At 47.0% G+C, this 18,956-nt stretch overlaps 1 protein-coding gene across 1 annotated transcript in view; it reads right to left on the bottom strand.

Moving 5' to 3' along the window:
* The window catches only part of PHF8 (PHD finger protein 8), a 37,258-nt gene that overhangs the window by 4,894 nt on the left and 13,408 nt on the right, over window positions 1–18,956 (bottom strand). The window contains exons 6-21 of the mRNA XM_056540441.1: window positions 15,893–16,034; window positions 14,925–15,111; window positions 13,654–13,816; window positions 13,491–13,578; window positions 12,179–12,285; window positions 11,501–11,592; window positions 9,999–10,088; window positions 9,691–9,909; window positions 6,728–6,840; window positions 6,112–6,302; window positions 4,289–4,374; window positions 4,079–4,206; window positions 1,900–2,240; window positions 1,718–1,813; window positions 1,166–1,275; window positions 811–1,084 (exon numbers count right to left, since the gene is read on the bottom strand). Of these exons, the coding sequence (XP_056396416.1) occupies window positions 811–1,084; window positions 1,166–1,275; window positions 1,718–1,813; window positions 1,900–2,240; window positions 4,079–4,206; window positions 4,289–4,374; window positions 6,112–6,302; window positions 6,728–6,840; window positions 9,691–9,909; window positions 9,999–10,088; window positions 11,501–11,592; window positions 12,179–12,285; window positions 13,491–13,578; window positions 13,654–13,816; window positions 14,925–15,111; window positions 15,893–16,034 (2,427 nt within the window). The remainder of the gene's footprint in view (window positions 1–810; window positions 1,085–1,165; window positions 1,276–1,717; window positions 1,814–1,899; window positions 2,241–4,078; window positions 4,207–4,288; window positions 4,375–6,111; window positions 6,303–6,727; window positions 6,841–9,690; window positions 9,910–9,998; window positions 10,089–11,500; window positions 11,593–12,178; window positions 12,286–13,490; window positions 13,579–13,653; window positions 13,817–14,924; window positions 15,112–15,892; window positions 16,035–18,956) is intronic.

Here is an 18,956-nt window from a genome sequence, read left to right as displayed (position 1 = left end):
TTACATGTTCTGTACTACTCTTTACCTGTATTACTGAAGTGTATGCACTGACTGGTGTCTGGTAGCGCCCCCTACAGTACAGGGAGGTATTACATGTTCTGTACTATTTACCTGTATTACTGAAGTGTATGCACTGACTGATGTCTGGTAGCGCCCCCTACAGTACAGAGAGGTATTACATGTTCTGTACTATTTACCTGTATTACTGAAGTGTATGCACTGACTGATGTCTGGTAGCACCCCCTACAGTACAGGGAGGTATTACATGTTCTGTACTCTTTACCTGTATTACTGAAGTGTATGCACTGACTGGTGTCTGGTAGCGCCCCCTACAGTACAGGCAGGTATTACATGTTCTGTACTCTTTACCTGTATTACTGAAGTGTATGCACTAACTGGTGTCTGGTAGCGCCCCCTACAGTACAGGGTGGTATTACATGTTCTGTACTTTACCTGTACCAGTGTTGGCTGCTCCTTTGGACACCAGGTGAGGGCGGCTCCATGTTACTTTTTTAGGACACTGTGTACTGTACAGGACCCTGAAGAAGCTCCTGTCCTCTACATAGACAGTGATTACAGCTCCCAGCAGATCTTTATTACTTTTAGATGTAAGGATTTGCTTTATCTCTATTAGTTATCTACTTAATTTTCTGTAATCCTCACTTTTTCCTATTTTTGGATGACATTTTGGGGTCTTCATTCCCAAATAACAGGTTACCATAGTTATGGTTTCATCATACAATGGTCGTCCTGGAGCCAATAAATATGTAACCTGAGGGCCCGCTGTATTGTAGAAGGTGAATGCCTTACCCTGAACGACTTGACTTGTTGGAGAGGTAGCAGAAAGCCGCCGGTGCGATAGGAAGACACCTGGTGCCATGGGGGTAGTGCCTCGGTTGACCTGGGCCATCCCAAATATATTGGGTCCTGCTGTGTATTCATGGTCCACAAGACTGCCAGAGAAGACCTCAACCTGTGGTTCTGGTGGAGCAGGTTCTGGTTCGGATGGGATAACTGGGGGCTCGGGTTCACTTGGCGGCTTCTTCTTACTTGCAACTTTTTTCTTCTGAGATTTCTGTTGCTCCTGTGAAATGGATTAAGAATACAATGAGGTAAGTGACTGGCACAACACACCAGGATATGACTGATCTGCTGTCCTGTTCACCTGCTGAGAAAGCCTCGCTGCAGCCACCGCCAGGCCCGTCTCCACTGAGGCCACTCGTGTCCCCTCCCGCACCGGCCGAACCTGTTTAGGAAGCGTTGGAGTAACACGCGCTAAAAAACAGAAAAAAGCAAGCAGTTAATGCAAAAGTAGTGCCTAAATCAGTCAAAGGGGTACTCTTGGGGGGAAAAAGAAAGTTTTCAAATACCCTGGTACCAGGAAGTTAAAACAGATTTGTAAATTACTTCTATATAATAATCTTAATCCTTCCAGTACTTATCAGCTGCTGTATGCTCCCGAGGAAGTTGTGTAGTTCTTTCCAGTCTAACCACAGTGCTCTCTGCTGACACCTCTGTCAATGTCAGGAACTGTCCAGAACAGGAGAGGTTTACTATGGGGATTTGCTCCTGCTCTGGACAGTTCCTGACATGGACAGAGGTGTCAGCAGAGAGCCCTGTGGTCAGACTGGAAAGAACTGCACAACCGCAGACTGAACGGTGACTAGTCCCAGAATATACGCTTGCACCATCAGACCTGTCACAGTCTTCCAAATACCTTTCGGGTTCCAAGGAGCGTCGTCTGTCTGTCTCTTTTTCTTGGGACGTGACTTGAGGGCCGGGTCATCATCATCTGACTCCAGAGAAGGATAAACTGTAGAGAAGTATAAAGTGCATCTCAGTGAACAAATGACATCAGAATATACTACATATATCATTTTCCACCATCTTTGCCCTCACTGTATTCGGAGTCTTTGAAGCACGCTCCCAGGGTCTCCTGCTCGTCCGCGCTGTCGTCCTCATCCTCACTGTCCATGCTGCGATGTGCCGGGCGTCTCACCGGCCGTTTTCCGGGCCTCAGAATAACTTTACTGTTTCCCGTTCCGTTGCTGCCGGCCTTGTTACTCCCTGCAGATTTGCCCCCACCCGGCGGTATACCTCCTGAAGCACCACCCTCCTGCCCTGCTGCCCACCAAGCCTGCAGACTGGAGGGGGTACAGGAGGAGGAGGCGGCTTGTAGATTTGCCATGCAGAGCATGCCCTGGATGGCTTCTTGGGTGCTGGGAGATGCCGGAGCTTCACTGTAAATTAGAAGAACATTATAGGGTTTTATAACAAGAAATTGTAGGGCGATGATCCACAACAATTTCCAAAATGCTTAATTTAAAGGAGCCAGACCAGCGTTTCCCAACCAGGGTGCAACCAGCTGTTGCAAAAACTACAACTTCCAGCATGGTCCGACGGCGTCCTGATCTGTCACTACTGTGCGCGGCGCACAATGACAGATAAGGACGCTGCAGGACCATGAAGAGGACGGTCACCAGGATGGAATCAGGCAGCGTCAGGACATGCAACCCAAGGACGGGGAGGGAATCGGGCAGTGGCAAGACTGGGGCATGTAACTATGAAATGGGGATAGGGGACGGAATCGGACAGCGGCGGCAGGACTCTGGCCATACAGAAACAGCCGCAGTTCAATTATTTAAAGTGCCCCCTTTAAATCATTGAACTAAAGCGGCTTCTGCGGGGCCAGAAACAGTCTATCGGCATATAACACGCACATAGACTTTAGGCTAAAAAATGCATTTTATATGCCGATAAATATGGTATCTTTTGTATATATCTGCCTGTGCTTCCATAACTCTGAAAAATGCTTTAATTCTCCTGTACAAAGGGTCAAAGTTTGCTGGAACGGCTCTTTGCTCCCCCTCCCCACTTGATTGACACTTAGCTGGAAGCCAAGCCCTGTATACAAATCTCACACCTGCGAACAGCTTGTATGCACAGAGCAGGAACGAGATATGTAAACAGGGCTCAGTGCAGGAAGCTGCGTCCTGACTGTCAATCAAGCAGGGTCAGGGATAGGAGGAGGTGGGTCAGGGATAGGTGGGGGAGCAAGGAGGCCTTCAGGTGCCTGGGAACATAGAAATAAATATTACAATGTTATGGAACCACAGACATATATACATATATATATATACACACACACACACACAGTGGTCCCTCAACATACGATGGTAATCCGTTCCAAATGGACCATCGTTTGTTGAAACCATCGTATGTTTAGGGATCCGTGCAATGTAAAGTATAGGACAGTGGACTACAACCTGCGGACCTCCAGATGTTGCAAAACTACAACGCCCAGCATGCCCGGACAGCCAACGGCTGTCCGGGCATGCTGGGAGTTGTAGTTTTGCAACATCTGGAGGTCCGCAGGTTGAAGACCACTGGTATTGGAGGTTATACTCACCTGTCCCCGCCGCTCCGGACCATCACCGCTCGTCACCGCTGCCCCGGATGTTTCCCTCTATCGCCGCGTCCCAGACGCTCCGGCAAGGCCTCTGCTTCCCCGGCATCCTCGCTCTCCGTCGCCGCCATCACGTCGCTACGCACGCCGCTCCTATTGGATGACGGGACAGCGTGCGCAGCGACGTGATGACGACGATGGAGAGCGCCGACGATGCAGGGGATCCCGAAGAGGACGCGCCGGAGCCCCGAGGACAGGTAAGTGATCGTCACCGGACCACAAGGGGCACCGTAAACGGCTATCCGGTGGCAGCTGAAGCAGTCTGCGCTGCCGGATAGCCGTTTATGCGATGGCCCCGACATACAAAAGCATCGTATGTTGATGCTGCCTCTGAGACGCCATCGTATGTTGAAATGATTGTATGTCGGGGCCATCGTAGGTCGGGGGGGGGGGGGGGGGGGTCACTGTATACGGTACCTTAATGCCTTAGGCTGTCCGGGCATGCCTGGAGTTGTAGTTTAGCAACAGCTGGGGGCACATTAATTGGGAAACAGTGTCCTAATAGTGTCAGTAGTTTGGAATAGAGATTGGAGCTGACAGATTCCCATCAGAAGTAAACAAATGTAAGAACAAAGTAGATTTTGCTACAGCGCCTGAATATCTTCTCCTTACTCGATTTCAGAGTAGTCTGGGCCTCCGACCTGCCGACTCGCCTTCAGAAGGTCCAGTATTCCTCCACTGCTGGCGCCAAGTTGGTCTCCGTCAGCTTCTCCCATTTCCTCATCCGTGGTATAATCTTCCTATAACATGAACAAGACTTGATTTTCAGGCTGAGAATTTTGCATACGACGCATCTTAAATTCAACATGGTCAATCCTTTACCTCCACATCAAACTCCAGCTCTCCGGGCTCCCTCACTCGGTTGGGGTCTGAACAGGGCTTTGCTCTCGGGAGTTTCCTTGGGAACTCTGCAAGAAAGGGGAAAAAAAAAAAAAGAATTGTGCTAGATTAGATAAAAGGGTCTCCTTCCTCTTTCCAAGCTTCATTCTAGTCCATTTGTATAATTGGTACTGAAACTTTATTCCATTCACATGAATGGGACCTGAGCCATAATACCAGATATTGTCCCTGGATCAGAGCAGTTCTGTTTTTTTAAAGGGGTACTCCACTGGAAAACTTTTTTTTTTTTTTTTTATCAACTGGTGCCAGAAAGTCAAACAGATTTGTAAATCACTGCTATTAAAAAAATCTTAATCTTTCCAGTACTTATCAGCTGCTATGATCTACAGGAAGTTCTTTTCTTTTTGAATTTCCTTTCTCCGTGATCACAGTGCTCTCTGCTGACACCTCTGTCCATTTTAGGAACTGTCCAGAGTAGGAGAAAATCTCCATAGCAAACCTCTCCTACTCTGGACAGTTCCTGACATGGACAGAGGTGTCAGCAGAGCGCACTGTGATCACGGAGAAAGGAAATTCAAAAAGAAAAGAACTTCCTGTGGATCATAACAGCAGCAAGTACTGGAAGGATTAAGTAATTTACAAATCTGTTTAATTTTCTGGCACCAGTTGATTTAAAAAAGAAAAAAAAAAAAAAAAGGTTTTCCAGTGGAGTACCCCTTTAAGGTAAAAAAAAAATAAGCCTCTAGCGCAGGGGTAGGCAACGTTCAGCACTGCAGATGTTGTAGACTACATTTCTATTGATGCCATGACAGTCAAAATGCTGCCATAGCATCATGGGAGATGTAATTTAAAACATCTGCAGTGCTGAAGGTTGCCTATGCCTGTTGTAGAGCACTGTTTCCCAACCTGTGTGCCTCCAGCTGTTGCAAAACTACAACTCCCAGCAGGGGGTGTTAGGGTGTAAGTGTGTACATGTAGTGTTTTCACTTTATTTCAGTGTGTAGTGTAGTGATTTTTAAGTTTACTGTAGGCTTTTTTTTGCATCAGCCCTTTTTTTGGGTGCAGGTTTTTTTTGCGCTTTTAAAAAAATTTTTTGGGAGGTGTTTGTGGTCCGTGCTACCAGGGACTGTTCTGCGCTGTGTGGCCGGACTGCAAACCTGAAAAAAAAGCAAAAAAAATGCCTGTACCCCAAAAAAGTGCTGATCAATAATAATTCACTGAGCAGCAATCAGCGCAGTCTGCACATGGGGTAAGGTCTGGCAGAACAGCGCAAAATAGTCGCTGGTGGCACGGACCGCATATGCCCCCCCAAAAAAGTGCAAAAAAAAACCTGCAGCCCACAAAAAGCTAAGGTCAGGCAGCAGACCAATGGTCGCCAAGGTGTGGCCCTCCAGATGTTGCAAAACTACAACTCACAGCATGCCCAGACTGTCTGGGCATGCTGGGAGTTGCAGTTTTGCTAATTGTAAGGGGGAAGCACTCACCCTCCGCATCATCGCTGCCGCCGGACCTCCGGACACCCGCTGCGCTCCCGCTGATTCCGCCGCACCTGCACACCCAATCACTGATTGGTTTAATCAAATGGAGTCACGGGGTGTCAGGCGGGAGTGGTCTCCCGCTGGACCCCGGAACTTTAGCTAATTAACCCGATCAGTGCCGCAGAAGCGCTTATTTAATTAATGCAGTAAATATACGGCGGAATGCGCAAAGGTATCACGTCATCCGCCGTATATATACAGCGTTCTGCGGGAAGGGGTTAAAGAGCAATTGCATCTAGCGGGCCAAGGCTGGTACTGGGTACATACTGTGGAGCTTCCGTTTTGGTGGGGGCAGCTTTCTCTCTTTTCGTGGCGTCTCATCAATCTGAAGGTCATCTTCAGAGTCCATGAAGAAAGGATCACTGGGGGAAAGTTCTGGATCCAGAATTTCACTTTTAGGGGTTTTTGTGACGGCCCCTTGTCGCCGACTTCCTGCTCCTACGCGAATCTTTTTGCCACTAGAAGAGAAATCAGAAAATATTTATATCTTATACCTAAGCGCGAAGTCTGAATGAAGAACTCCAGGTTCACATTATAACAGCCAAGACATGGCGGAAAGAACCGCATTGCGAAAATGACAGGAATCTGTGTATTTTAATAACTTTTATCAATGAATCCCCACATCAGCATATAAGAAACAATTAAACAATTATAGTAGCCTGGATCCTGAAAAGCAAATAATGCCAGAGCCTGTAGTAATGCGATGCCAATGTGGGCTAGACCAGTGGTCTCCAAACAGAGGCTCGCCAGCTGTACCAAAACTACAACTCCCAGAATGCCCTTAGAGATGGAAGCGTTGCAGGTTTGCAACAGTTTGAAGAAAATCGGTCTAGATAAATAAAGCGAATTTCATTGCATTATCAGAAAAAAAAAAGTCACCAACCTCATGTTCGTCCCATTGGCCAGTACCAGTCGCAGTTTACTCTCGGTTAATTCTGAATCCAAGAGGCAGGAATCTGGCTTTTCGTCAAGTTCATCCATGAGGTCATCTTCTGCCTAAAGATCACAATAAAACAGATTTATTGACATATTTCTATTCAAGTGATGGCATATCGCTAGGGTACTTTATGATTGGTGGGGTTTTTATGCCTGAGACCCCTACTGATGCGTATAGGGGGTGCAGCACTAGGGCGATTCATCTCCATTCACTGGCAGTTGTTTAGACCAGTGATTCCCAACCAGTGTGCCTCCAGCTGTTGCAAAATTAAAACTATCAGCAAGCCCACACCTCCAGCCCCATTCAGTCAGGCCGCTGCCACTTGAATGCAGCAGCAGAGATGGCTGCTACTACAGGGAGGCTGCTACAACATACAGAGGGGCTGCTGCTACTATAGGGAGATTGCTTAAACATACAGGGGGGTGGGCAGGTACACCTACAGGGGGCTGGAACAACATACAGGGGGACTGCTGCTACTACAGGGTGACTGCTGCTACAACATACAAGGGGCTGCTACAACATACAATGGGCTGCTGCTGATACTATAGGGACATAAAAAGGTAGAAGACAGCACAGGACCAGTCCACCGTGCCCGAACAGAGGGCCACTCCTGCGTCAACACAAATCCAAGTAGCAGGTCACAGCACCAAAAGATGGAAGACTCCTTAGGTTTATATAAAGAGCAGTGATTTATTGGTTCCCCACACCACGCAACGTTTCAGCTCAGTGTCAGCCTTTCTCAAGCATAAGCTAGGGAGATTGTTCAAACATACAGGGGGGCAGCTAATACAACATACAGGGGGGTGGCTGCTACTACAGGGGGACTGCTGCTACAACATACAAGGGGCTGCTACAACATACAGGGGGGCGGCTGCTACTACAGGGGGACTGCTGCTACAAAATACAAGGGGCCGCTGCTACTACAGGGGGACTGCTGCTACAACATACAAGGGGACTGCTGCTACAAAATACAGGGGGGCGGCTGCTACTATAGGGGGACTGCTGCTACAACATACAAGGGGCTGCTACAACATACAGGGGGACTGCTGCTACAACATACAAGGGGCTGCTACAAAATATAGGAGGACGGCTGCTACTACAGGGGGACTGCTGCTGCAACAACATACAAGGGGCTGCAACAACATACAAGGGGCTGCTACAACATACAGGGGGCGGCTGCTACTATAGGGGGACTGCTGCTACAACATACAAGGGGACTGCTGCTACAACATACAAGGGGGCAGCTGCTACTATAGGGGGACTGCTGATACAACATACAAGGGGACTGCTGCTACAACATACAAGGGGACTGCTGCTACAACATACAAGGGGACTGCTGCTACAACATACAAGGGGGCAGCTGCTACTATAGGGGGACTGCTGCTACAACATACAAGGGGACTGCTGCTACAACATACAAGGGGACTGCTGCTACAACATACAAGGGGGCAGCTGCTACTATAGGGGGACTGCTGCTACAACATACAAGGGGACTGCTGCTACAACATACAAGGGGGAAGCTGCTACTACAACATACAAGGGGGCAGCTGCTACTACAACATACAAGGGGGCAGCTGCTACTACAACATACAAGGGGGCAGCTGCTACTACAACATACAAGGGGGCAGCTGCTGTTACAACATACAAGGGGGCAGCTGCTACAACATACAAGGGGGAAGCTGCTGTTACAACATACAAGGGGGCAGCTGCTACAACATACAAGGGGGCAGCTGCTGCTACAACATACAAGGGGGCAGCTGCTGCTACAACATACAAGGGGGCAGCTGCTGCTACAACATACAAGGGGGCAGCTGCTGCTACAACATACAAGGGGGCAGCTGCTGCTACAACATACAAAGGGGTGGCTGCTACTCCAACATACATGGGGCTGCTACAACATACAGGGGGGTGGCTGCTACAAAATACAGGGGGGCGGCTGCTACTATAGGGGGACTGCTGCTACAACATACAAGGGGCTGCTGCTGCTACAACATACAAGGGGGCAGCTGCTGCTACAACATACAAAGGGGTGGCTGCTACTCCAACATACATGGGGCTGCTACAACATACAGGGGGGTGGCTGCTACAAAATACAGGGGGGTGGCTGCTACTATAGGGGGACTGCTGCTACAACATACAAGGGGCGGCTGCTACTACAGGGGGACGGCTGCTACAAAATACAGGGGGCGGCTGCTACAACATACAAGGGGCTGCTACAACATACAGGGGGACGGCTGCTACTACAGGGGGACTGCTGCTACAACATACAAGGGGACTGCTGCTACAAAATACAGGGGGGCGGCTGCTACTATAGAGGGGACTGCTGCTACAACATACAAGGGGCTGCTACAACATACAGGGGGACTGCTGCTACAACATACAAGGGGCTGCTACAACATACAGGGGGACTGCTGCTACAACATACAAGGGGCTGCTACAACATACAGGTGGACTGCCACAACATACAGGGAGGCTGCTGCTACAACAGGGGGACGGCTATAACACACAGGGGGACTACTACATGAATGTTATTTGTTTGCGGCTCTTAAACATCTGAAGTCTATCGAAACGTGGCTCTTGTGTTGAGCAAATTGTCCACCCCTGTTTTATATTATACGACTTATTCTTGTATAGGCTTCCACTGGATCACAGAAGAAGCTGCAGATATTTAGAAGGAGGCATTTAGGACAGTGGGACAAACTTTTTTAAGGTTGGCTACAATCTGTAAGCCTTGGGTCATACACACACAAGTATGTGTTTGTTGTGAGATTTCTTTTACAGGAGTGCATGTGTAACCAACCTTCTCCGTCTGAACTGGATCTATAGCTCAACAGTTTCAAAATCTCACAACAAAAAGTCTGAGTAGCTCTGCCTAAAGTGGAGGTAAAAAGGTGACATAATAACCATACCTTGGGAATCAGGGTTTTCCCCGTCATGTCAGACATCTCCGGGCTCATGTCATCCTGAAGGCTCCTTCCTCCTTTCTTTAACAGTTCCTTCGTTTTGAGACATTTCCTCTTGGAATTCTTGGCCAGCAGTGACATGACAGGAGAGGACGCGCCAGTGATAGGACTTCGAGCCATACCCAACAGACTGCCAGCTTTCTCAATGTTTTGATGGAAAATATCCTGAAGGGAAAGAGTTGAGTTTTACAGAACACATGTACAACACGATCGAATGCATATAGAGCGAAGATACAAACAGGAGAGATCCTCACCTCCATTAGTTTAACTTCACGATCCAAATCCTTTATGAGCTGAACAGTAATGATGGTCTCTGGAATCTCCTCCTCATGATCCATAATCGCCTGCAAATCACATCACGTCCAAATGAGGCCACAGGACACATGGAAGCTTCAATTGGTAAACTAAAGGGGTTCTCCTACCTCAGTTATTGCATATTCCTAGGATATGTCATGACTTTAATAAGTCCCACCCCTGGGAACCCCACTACAGGATAGGAGCCCTGGCTACTTAAAGGGGTACTCTAGCGCAACATAACTTATCCCCTATCCAAAGGATAGGGGATAAGTTATAGATCGGAGAGGAGTCCGAGCGCTGGGGCGCCCCGGGATCTCATGAACGGGGCTGCGGCAGTCTGCAGGAAGTGCAGTTTCGTCCCCAGCAGAAAGCCGCGGCAGACACGCCCCCTCCCTGTATCTCGATGGGGTACATGGAGGGGGCGTATTGGCCGCCGCGTCATGCAGGGACGGAACGCCCCCTTTCCAGCATACTGCCGTGGCCCCCGTCCAGGAGATCCCGGGGGGCCCCAGCGCTCGGATCCCCTTCGGATAGGGGATAAGTTATAGATCGGAAAGGGGTCCGAGCACTGGGGCACCCCGGGATCTCATGAACGGGGCTGCAGCAGTCTGCAGGAAGTGCAGTTTCGTCCCCAGCAGAAAGCCGCGGCAGACACGCCCCCTCCCTGTATCTCGATGGGGTACATGGAGGGGGCGTATTGGCCGCCGCGTCATGCAGGGACGGAACGCCCCCTTTCCAGCATACTGCCGTGGCCACAGTCCAGGAGATCCCGGGGGGCCCCAGCGCTCGGATCCCCTTCGGATAGGGGATAAGTTATAGATCGGAAAGGGGTCCGAGCACTGGGGCACCCCGGGATCTCATGAACGGGGCTGCAGCAGTCTGCAGGAAGTGCAGTTTCGTCCCCAGCAGAAAGCCGCGGCAGACACGCCCCCTCCCTGTATCTCGATGGGGTACATGGAGGGGGCGTATTGGCCACCGCGTCATGCAGGGACGGAACGCCCCCTTTCCAGCATACTGCCGTGGCCCCCGTCCAGGAGATCCCGGGGGACCCCATCGCTCGGACCCCCCACGATCTATAACTTCTCCCCTATCCTTTGGATAGGGGATAAGTTATATTACACTACAGATGTCCTTTAAATGTCCTCAGCGCACTCCGGCCCCCACCCCACCACCGGCCCACTCAGCCAATCACCAGCCATAGTGATGTCCTGCCTCAGCCGGTGATAGACTGTGCGGCCCATCATCTGTGTCCTTCTAGGTAGAAGAAGGGTTTGCTTTATTCTCCACATACAGCACCACACATCTCCATAAGCCTGGTACTGTAATGGGGGCTTAGCTGCAGTGCACAACACAGTTTATGGAAATAAAAGGTGCTGTTTTCGGGTGGCTAATAAAAAAAACAACCACAGACGACCTTTCATATCCTGGATAATCCCTTTAACATATAAATAAACGGCACCTCCTTCTTGGTCCAAACTTTGAACGCAGTGTTCAGGGCTTTGGCTCCATGCAGTAAATAAGAGGCTGGGTGTCTTCTGTTTTCTCTTAGACCTGAATATACAGAAAGATAGGCAGGAAGTTAGAAAATGGGCACTTACCAAAAGTGTAAATGTAGAGCGATGGTCTGCAGTGTGTGGGTAAATTCAGAACACGAGACTGGTCAACTCTGCCCAAAAAAAACCTCCAAGGGTATGTTCACACTGCGGAATTACCGTGGAGTAGAAATCCGTGCAGTGAACATTACGATCAGTGTGAATGTGTCTTCCGCGAGACCCGTTCACACGAAGGAATTTCAGCGGCAGACAAATCCGCCGCTGAAATTTTGCTGCGGAAAGAAAGAACATGCTCATTCTTTGCGTGGAATTCCTTGAGTACTGCATTGTTGTCAATGGTGACGGCACAGTGTCCGCAGTCCTGACGTGCACGGAGATTCCACAGTGTGAACACACCCTAATACAGTGTTTCCCAACCAGGGTTCCTCCAGCTGTTGCAAAACTACAACTTCCAGCATGCCCGGACAGCCAAAGGCTGTCCGGGCATCCTGGGAGTTGTAGTTTTGCAACAACTGGAGGCACTCTGGTTGGGAAACACTGCTCTAATAGAACAGAAAAGGAGGGACAATTGGAAATCCTCTTACCTCTAAATGTATCCAGTAAGTGTTTCCCCACATACCAACAAATTGACTCAAAATTCGGAAACTTGAAGAGGTCCGCCGTACTCAGCCTCTTCTCGATTTCATACGCTCTGTCATAAGAAAACAGTTTGTTAGCCATCAAATAAAACTATAAAACGGACAAAAATGATGTCTACGGCATAAACCTGATGTTTTAAGAGACACTTTTGGCAATGGTGGTTGTGGTAGGGAAGAATCTCTATGGCCATAGAAGGCAATGCAGGCTAGTACTGTATGTGAAGGTGGCTGAACACATTAAAGGGGTACTTCACTAGCCAGCATTCGGAACACTTAGTTCCGAATGCTGTGTGCGCGCTGTAGGGGTTGGCCATGACGTCGAGTCACACCCCCTCTATGCAAGTCTATGGGAGGGGGCGTTGTGGCCTGCCATAGACTTGCATTGAGGGGACGTGGCCTGATGTCACGAGATGGGCATGGCCAACCCCCGCAGCGTGCGAACTTAAAGGGGTACTCCGGTGGAAAACTTTGTAAATGACTTCTATTAAAAAATCTTAATCCTTCCAGTACTTATTAGCTGCTGAATATTACAGAGAAAATTCTTTTTTTTTTGGAACACAGAGCTCTCTGCTGACATCATGAGCACAGTGCTCTCTGCTGACACCTCTGTCCATTTTAAGAACTGTCCAGAGTAGGAGAAAATTCCCATAGAAAACATATGCTGCTCTGGACAGTTCCTAAAATGGACAAAGATGTCAGCAGAGAGCACTGTGCTCGTGATGTCAGCAGAGAGCTCTGTGTTCCAAAAAGAAAAGAATTTCCTCTGTAGTATCCAGCAGCTAATAAGTACTGGAAGGATTAAGATTTTTTAATAGAAGTAATTTACAAATCTGTTTAACTTTCTGGCACCAGTTGATTTAAAAAAAGAAAGTCTTCCACCGGAGTACCCCTTTAAATGTTCCGAACGCTGGCCAGTGGAGAACCCCTTTAAATGAATGCCAAACAAAATTTCAGCAGGCTTGGCCAACCATCTTATGTGCATGGAGGTGTCCTAACTGTCCCCACACCCGTCCAGGAAAGAAGGATCAGCCTACTGGATTCCAATATGCCTGATCTTTCTGCTGAGAAAAGTTGAAATCAGAGATGTCTGGCATCGACTTACTTCCCTTTCCGCATTTAGAATAAAATGCCAGAGGCAAACAATTATTTAAAGAGTATAGCCAGCTTAAGATTTGGAAAGAAGTGGGTATAGAGAAGGGGCACACAACAACACTGCCCTACAATATCATACGCTGCAGTATTGTTACCGTTCTCCTACCTGAGCTGCATGGCAATGTTCAGACTATGCAGAAAGTTTCCACCAAAAGCCAAACAGTCCACTGGAGTAAGCACTCCATGGATCCACCCTGTGAAGAGCAAAACATAATAACCATAAGTACAGAAGTGAATAGAAATGAATCCTCCAATAATAACACGGTCACCTGTGGGGATGAAGAGCGTCTGCCCCTGTTTGACTGAACACCGGTAACACTTGTCCACCTGATCGCCAAAGAACATTTCATTCTGGTTGGAGGAGCTGCTCCAACACTCGAACAAGGCCAGGTTAGTCTTAGTAGGTTGGATCAGGTAGAAAATCTTCTCTCCCTGTGGAGACAGAACACACGGGAAGATCAATACCGATATGATGATGGAGCTATTTAAATGTCTGGCGCAGCAGGGGTTACAGGCTACTGTCCATGTGACACCTTGTGTGTCCGTCTTTTAGTGCCGGTGAAAAAAAAGTGTGAAAAACTGTGTGACCCGTTGCCGAATGTGTCCTGAGCTCCTGAGTTCAGCGCTGATCGCTGTTAGGGTTATGATTAGGGGTTAAGATTAGGGGTAAGGGTTAAGATTAGGGGCAAGGGTTAGGATTAGGGTTGGATTAGAAGTTAGAATTAAGGGCAAGGGTTAGGATTAGGGGCAAGGGTTAGGATTAGGGGCAAGGGTTAGGATTAGGGGCAAGGGTTAGGATTAGGGGCAAGGGTTAGGATTAGGGGCAAGGGTTAGGATTAGGGGCAAGGGTTAGGATTAAGGGTAAAATTAGAGGTTAGGATTAAGGGTTAGGATTACAGGTAAGGATTAGGGGTTAAGATTAGGGTAAGGGTTAAGATTAGGGTAAGGGTTAAGATTAGGGTAAGGGTTAAGATTAGGGTAAGGGTTAAGATTAGGGTAAGGGTTAAGATTAGGGTAAGGGTTAAGATTAGGGTAAGGGTTAAGATTAGGGTAAGGGTTAAGATTAGGGTAAAGGTTAAGATTAGGGTAAAGGTTAAGATTAGGGTAAAGGTTAAGATTAGGGTAAGGGTTAAGATTAGGGTAAGGGTTAAGGGTAAAGTTAGGATTAAGGGTAAAGTTAGGATTAAGGGTAAAGTTAGGATTAAGGGTAAAGTTAGGATTAAGGGTAAAGTTAGGATTAAGGGTAAAGTTAGGATTAAGGGTAAAGTTAGGATTAAGGGTAAAGTTAGGATTAAGGGTAAAGTTAGGATTAAGGGTAAAGTTAGGATTAAGGGTAAAGTTAGGATTAAGGGTAAGGATTAGGGGTTAGGTTTAGGGGTTAGGATTAGAGATAGGGGTTAGGATGTGAGAGGGAGCCGACTGTAAAGCAGAAAAGTGTGTCCCTGTGCGGAGGGTCACATTCCACTACAGGGACACAGCTTTCTTCATTACACCGGTACTGCAGCAGGTGCGCTGAATGCACCACTCCATGAACACTTACCTTTAACACATGGTACCAGACAGAAGTGCCCCCAAAGTCTATGTGGAAATCCGTGTAGCTGTCCTTGACGCCCATCAGGCAGTATTTTTGAACATTCGGTCTCTCGAAAACACTCTGCTCGGGCCACAGGTTTTCAACCCAGGAAAGTTTGCGGACAATTTTCGGAGTTTCCACAAGGTTAGATAATCTATCGAAAAGAACAAGAATGACATGAAGAAGAGTTACGACCGACCGAGAGAAAAAGGTAAGAAATGAGTACGCGGTATAATGGTCTTGTGAAGAGCCTACGAGGGTGTAGAATGGCAAATCACAGTGGGGATCCATCATGCTTCACCTCCCTGCACTAAGCCTAATTATGTATAAGGGAGTGTTTGTCAACTAGGGTGCCTCCAGCTGTTGCAAAACTACAACTCCCAGCATGCCCGGACAGCCTTTGGCTGTCCGGGCATGCTGGGAGTTGTAGTTTTGCAACAGCTGGAGGTACCCTGGTTGGGAAGCATTGATCTAGGCAGACTGACTGTCACTTATTCCTGTTGCCCAGTGATAATCTGACTTGAGCACCTGTGCTGATCTGGGTTCGTCTGGAAAGGTTCCTAACATATTGACATCCTGGGCATGCATGCTGGGAGTTGTAGTTTTGCAACAGGTAGAGGCATCCTGGTTGTGTAGCACTGCTCTAGGCAGAGTGACTCTCGCCTATTCTTGTTGCCCAGTAATAATCTGACTTCAGAACCTGGGCTGATCTGGGCTCGTCTGGAAAGCTTCAAAACATACGACAACCCGGGCATGAACATAATCAGGAAACTTATAAGTTAAAAGTGGCACTCCGGAGCGCCCTGAGGACAGGAGAGCAGCCGGGCTCCAGTGGTTTGACATTTCCGCGATTAGAAAATTATGCCCTATCCAGTGAATAGGGGGGTAAGTTTTATTTCCCCAGAGTACTACTTTAAACCCCATTAGCTCCATACCTTGTCTCTGAGAACTCCAAGCTGATAACATTCAGCACTTTCTCCCTTTTGGGGCCATTGTAATATTTCACAAAATCCTTCAGCTTCATCTTCATGTCGGCTTGTCTTGTCACATCAATGACATCAATCTCTTTCTCTGGCCCTGAAAACACAGAAATACAAAAAGGTTTAAGGTGACATTAAAGGGTTATTCCAGCCAGGACCGAATAGATAAGTAAATGTCATATGTAACCGGGACGGTGATATGTAGATAATAGGGAGGGTCTCATACAGTTGTAACATGGGATGAATGTCCCCTGATGATCAGATGTTTATAGGGATCACAGAAATAGGGAAAGTGCGCTCTATCGCGAAGTAACCCTCCCCAGCTTGAGGGACCAACCTCCTTAACAGGGTGGCCTCAACCACGGTGCCGTTCCCTGACTTAGTTTAAACCAGATATAGATAGAAAACAAAACAAGATAATTCAGTCCTTGTCCCCTTGCAACACTATGCAGACATAATAAAAACACAGGTAACAAAACAAATATTGACTCTCAGATTTGTCTCTCTGATATCAGTAAAAATCACACAAAAAAACACAGTCAGTCATAATGATACACAGATCCTGTTCCGACACGTTTCCCCCATCTAGTTTCAAGCGGGTTCATCAGGGAACTTAATTTAAAGGGGTATTTCAGGGAAAAAAAAATTATATCAACTGGCTTCAGAATGTTAAACAGATTTGTAAATTACTTCTATTAAAAAATCTTAATCCTTCCAATAATTATCAGATGCTGAAGTTGAGTTGTCCTTTTCTGTCTGGCAACAGTGCTCTCTGCTGACACCTCTGCTTGTCTCGGGAACTGCACAGAGTAGAAGAGGTTTGCTGTGGGGATTTGCTTCTACTTTGGACAGTTCCCGAGACTGGTGTCATCAGAGCGGACAGAAAAGAACAACTCAACTTCAGCAGCTCATAAGTACTGAAAGGATTAAGATTTTTTTTTTATAGAAGTAATTTACAAATCTGGTTGACTTTCTGGAGCCAGTTGATATATATATATAAGAAAAGTTTTTTTCCTGGTGAACCCCTTTGACAACAAAGTATAGTATGATGCAGTATTGCCAAATACAGTATGGCCCACAATGTACATAATTTAGTAAGCATAGATATAACCTCAATGTTATCAGGGTATCAATGCAATAAGACTATTGTCACTGCTGGTAGGTATCATAGTAAAATATGACTTGATATAACAAACCACCACCAATATAGATCTCAATCCACTATAAGGAGTCATAGGTATTTAGATGCAAACATGACAGCGGTGGCCATATTGGTTCTAAATAAAAAAACACAGCAAGTGTACAATTCACTACCACAGCAAGTGTATAATTCACTACCGCAGCAAGTGTATAGTTCACTAGCCAAACGGATAATAATTAGTGCCTAGCTTAAAACGCCACAAGTCTATGAGGGGTAAGACAGGGAATGCAGCCATAAGAAACGCAGCCCAATACATGAACATTAAAGAGGTATTCCAGGAAAAAAACTTTTTACATATCTATCTATATATATATATCTCAACTGGCTCCAGAAAGTAAAACAGATTTGTAAATTACTTCTATTAAAAAATCTTAATCCTTCCTAAAATTATCAGCTGCTGAAGTTGAGTTGTTCCTTTCTGTCTGGCAACAGTGCTCTCTGCTGACATCTCTGCTTGTCTTGGGAACTGCACAGAGAAGAAGAGGTTTGCTATGGGGATTGGCTTCTAAACTGGGCGTTTCCCAAGACACGTGTCATCAGAGAGCAGTTAGACAGAAAAGAACAACTCAACTTCAGCAGCTCATAAGTACTGAAAGGATTAAGATTTTTTAAATAGAAGTAATTTACAAATCTGTTTAACTTTCTGGCGCCAGTTGATATATATAAAAAAATAAAATAAAGTTTTTTTTTTCCTGGATAACCCCTTTAACAATAGGTGCCACTCATGTATCACAAGATAAAGCATATTCTGGTGATAGAAAGAAAAAGCTAGCTGTATAATGGCACGCACTAGCGATACTTAGCATTCACACGCTGCAGGTATAGGATTACGGGTCCATGATATCTAACTCCCACTCACCTCGATGGTAGGTGAGGGGAGAACTGACCTAGTACCTCATGTGTATCGCTGCCCTATAAATCACAAGAACTCACCTACGTAAAGGACTTGCATCCAACCAGGAGTGGGTAGCACAGGTGTGAATTGTCATGTATCCCATGTTAATTTGGCCGCCTTCTCCACGCCTGGGGAGCTTGCGTTCCATCCTGCATCTCAGTAATTGAAACCGACGCTGAGAAGCAATAGCGTTTCTCCATGCGCGACACTCCCCAGGACCGACATCAGATTGAATATGCGCAACCATAGATCTAAATGTCCGAAAGTTGTGCAAGGTGGACTATGCGTTCCACCGTGCGTCTCACTAAACGGAAGTGACGTCAATAGGGCATGCGCATTGAGCGCGCCCCTGAGATGTGTTGTGCTAATGGCTAAGTTCAACATATCGCGTTCAAACATGTCCCCCCGTAGATATCAGACATGCGCATAAATATCGCGCATGTGTATTAGGTTAAAATATGGCATATATCTAAATGCTGATAATAATGTTCCATGTGTATATATTTAGTGGTGGATGGTGAGTATATCAATAAAAGATGGAACAACAATACAGTGGTCCCTCAAGTTACAATATGAATCGGTTCCACGACAGCCATTGTATGTTGAAACCATTGTATGTTGAGACCATAACTCTATGGAAACCTGGTAATTGGTTCTAAAGCCACCAAAATGTCATCCAAAAATAGGAAAAAGTGAGGATTAAACAAAAATAAGTAGATAACTAATATAAATAAAGCAAATCCTTACATATAAAAGTAATAAAGATCTGCTGGGAGCTGTAAATCACTAGCTATGTCAGTGTTTCCCAAACAGGGTGCCTGCAGCTGTTGCAAAACTACAACTCCCAGCATGCCCGGACAGCCGAAGCCTGTCCGGGCATGCTGGGAGCTGTAGTTTTGCAACAGCTGGAGGCACCCTGTTTG

The sequence above is a fragment of the Hyla sarda genome, chromosome 9 (genome assembly GCF_029499605.1).
Source record: "Hyla sarda isolate aHylSar1 chromosome 9, aHylSar1.hap1, whole genome shotgun sequence".
NCBI lineage: Eukaryota > Metazoa > Chordata > Amphibia > Anura > Hylidae > Hyla > Hyla sarda.
Note: the sequence above shows the minus strand (reverse complement) of the source record. Positions and strands in the feature narration are given on the sequence as shown.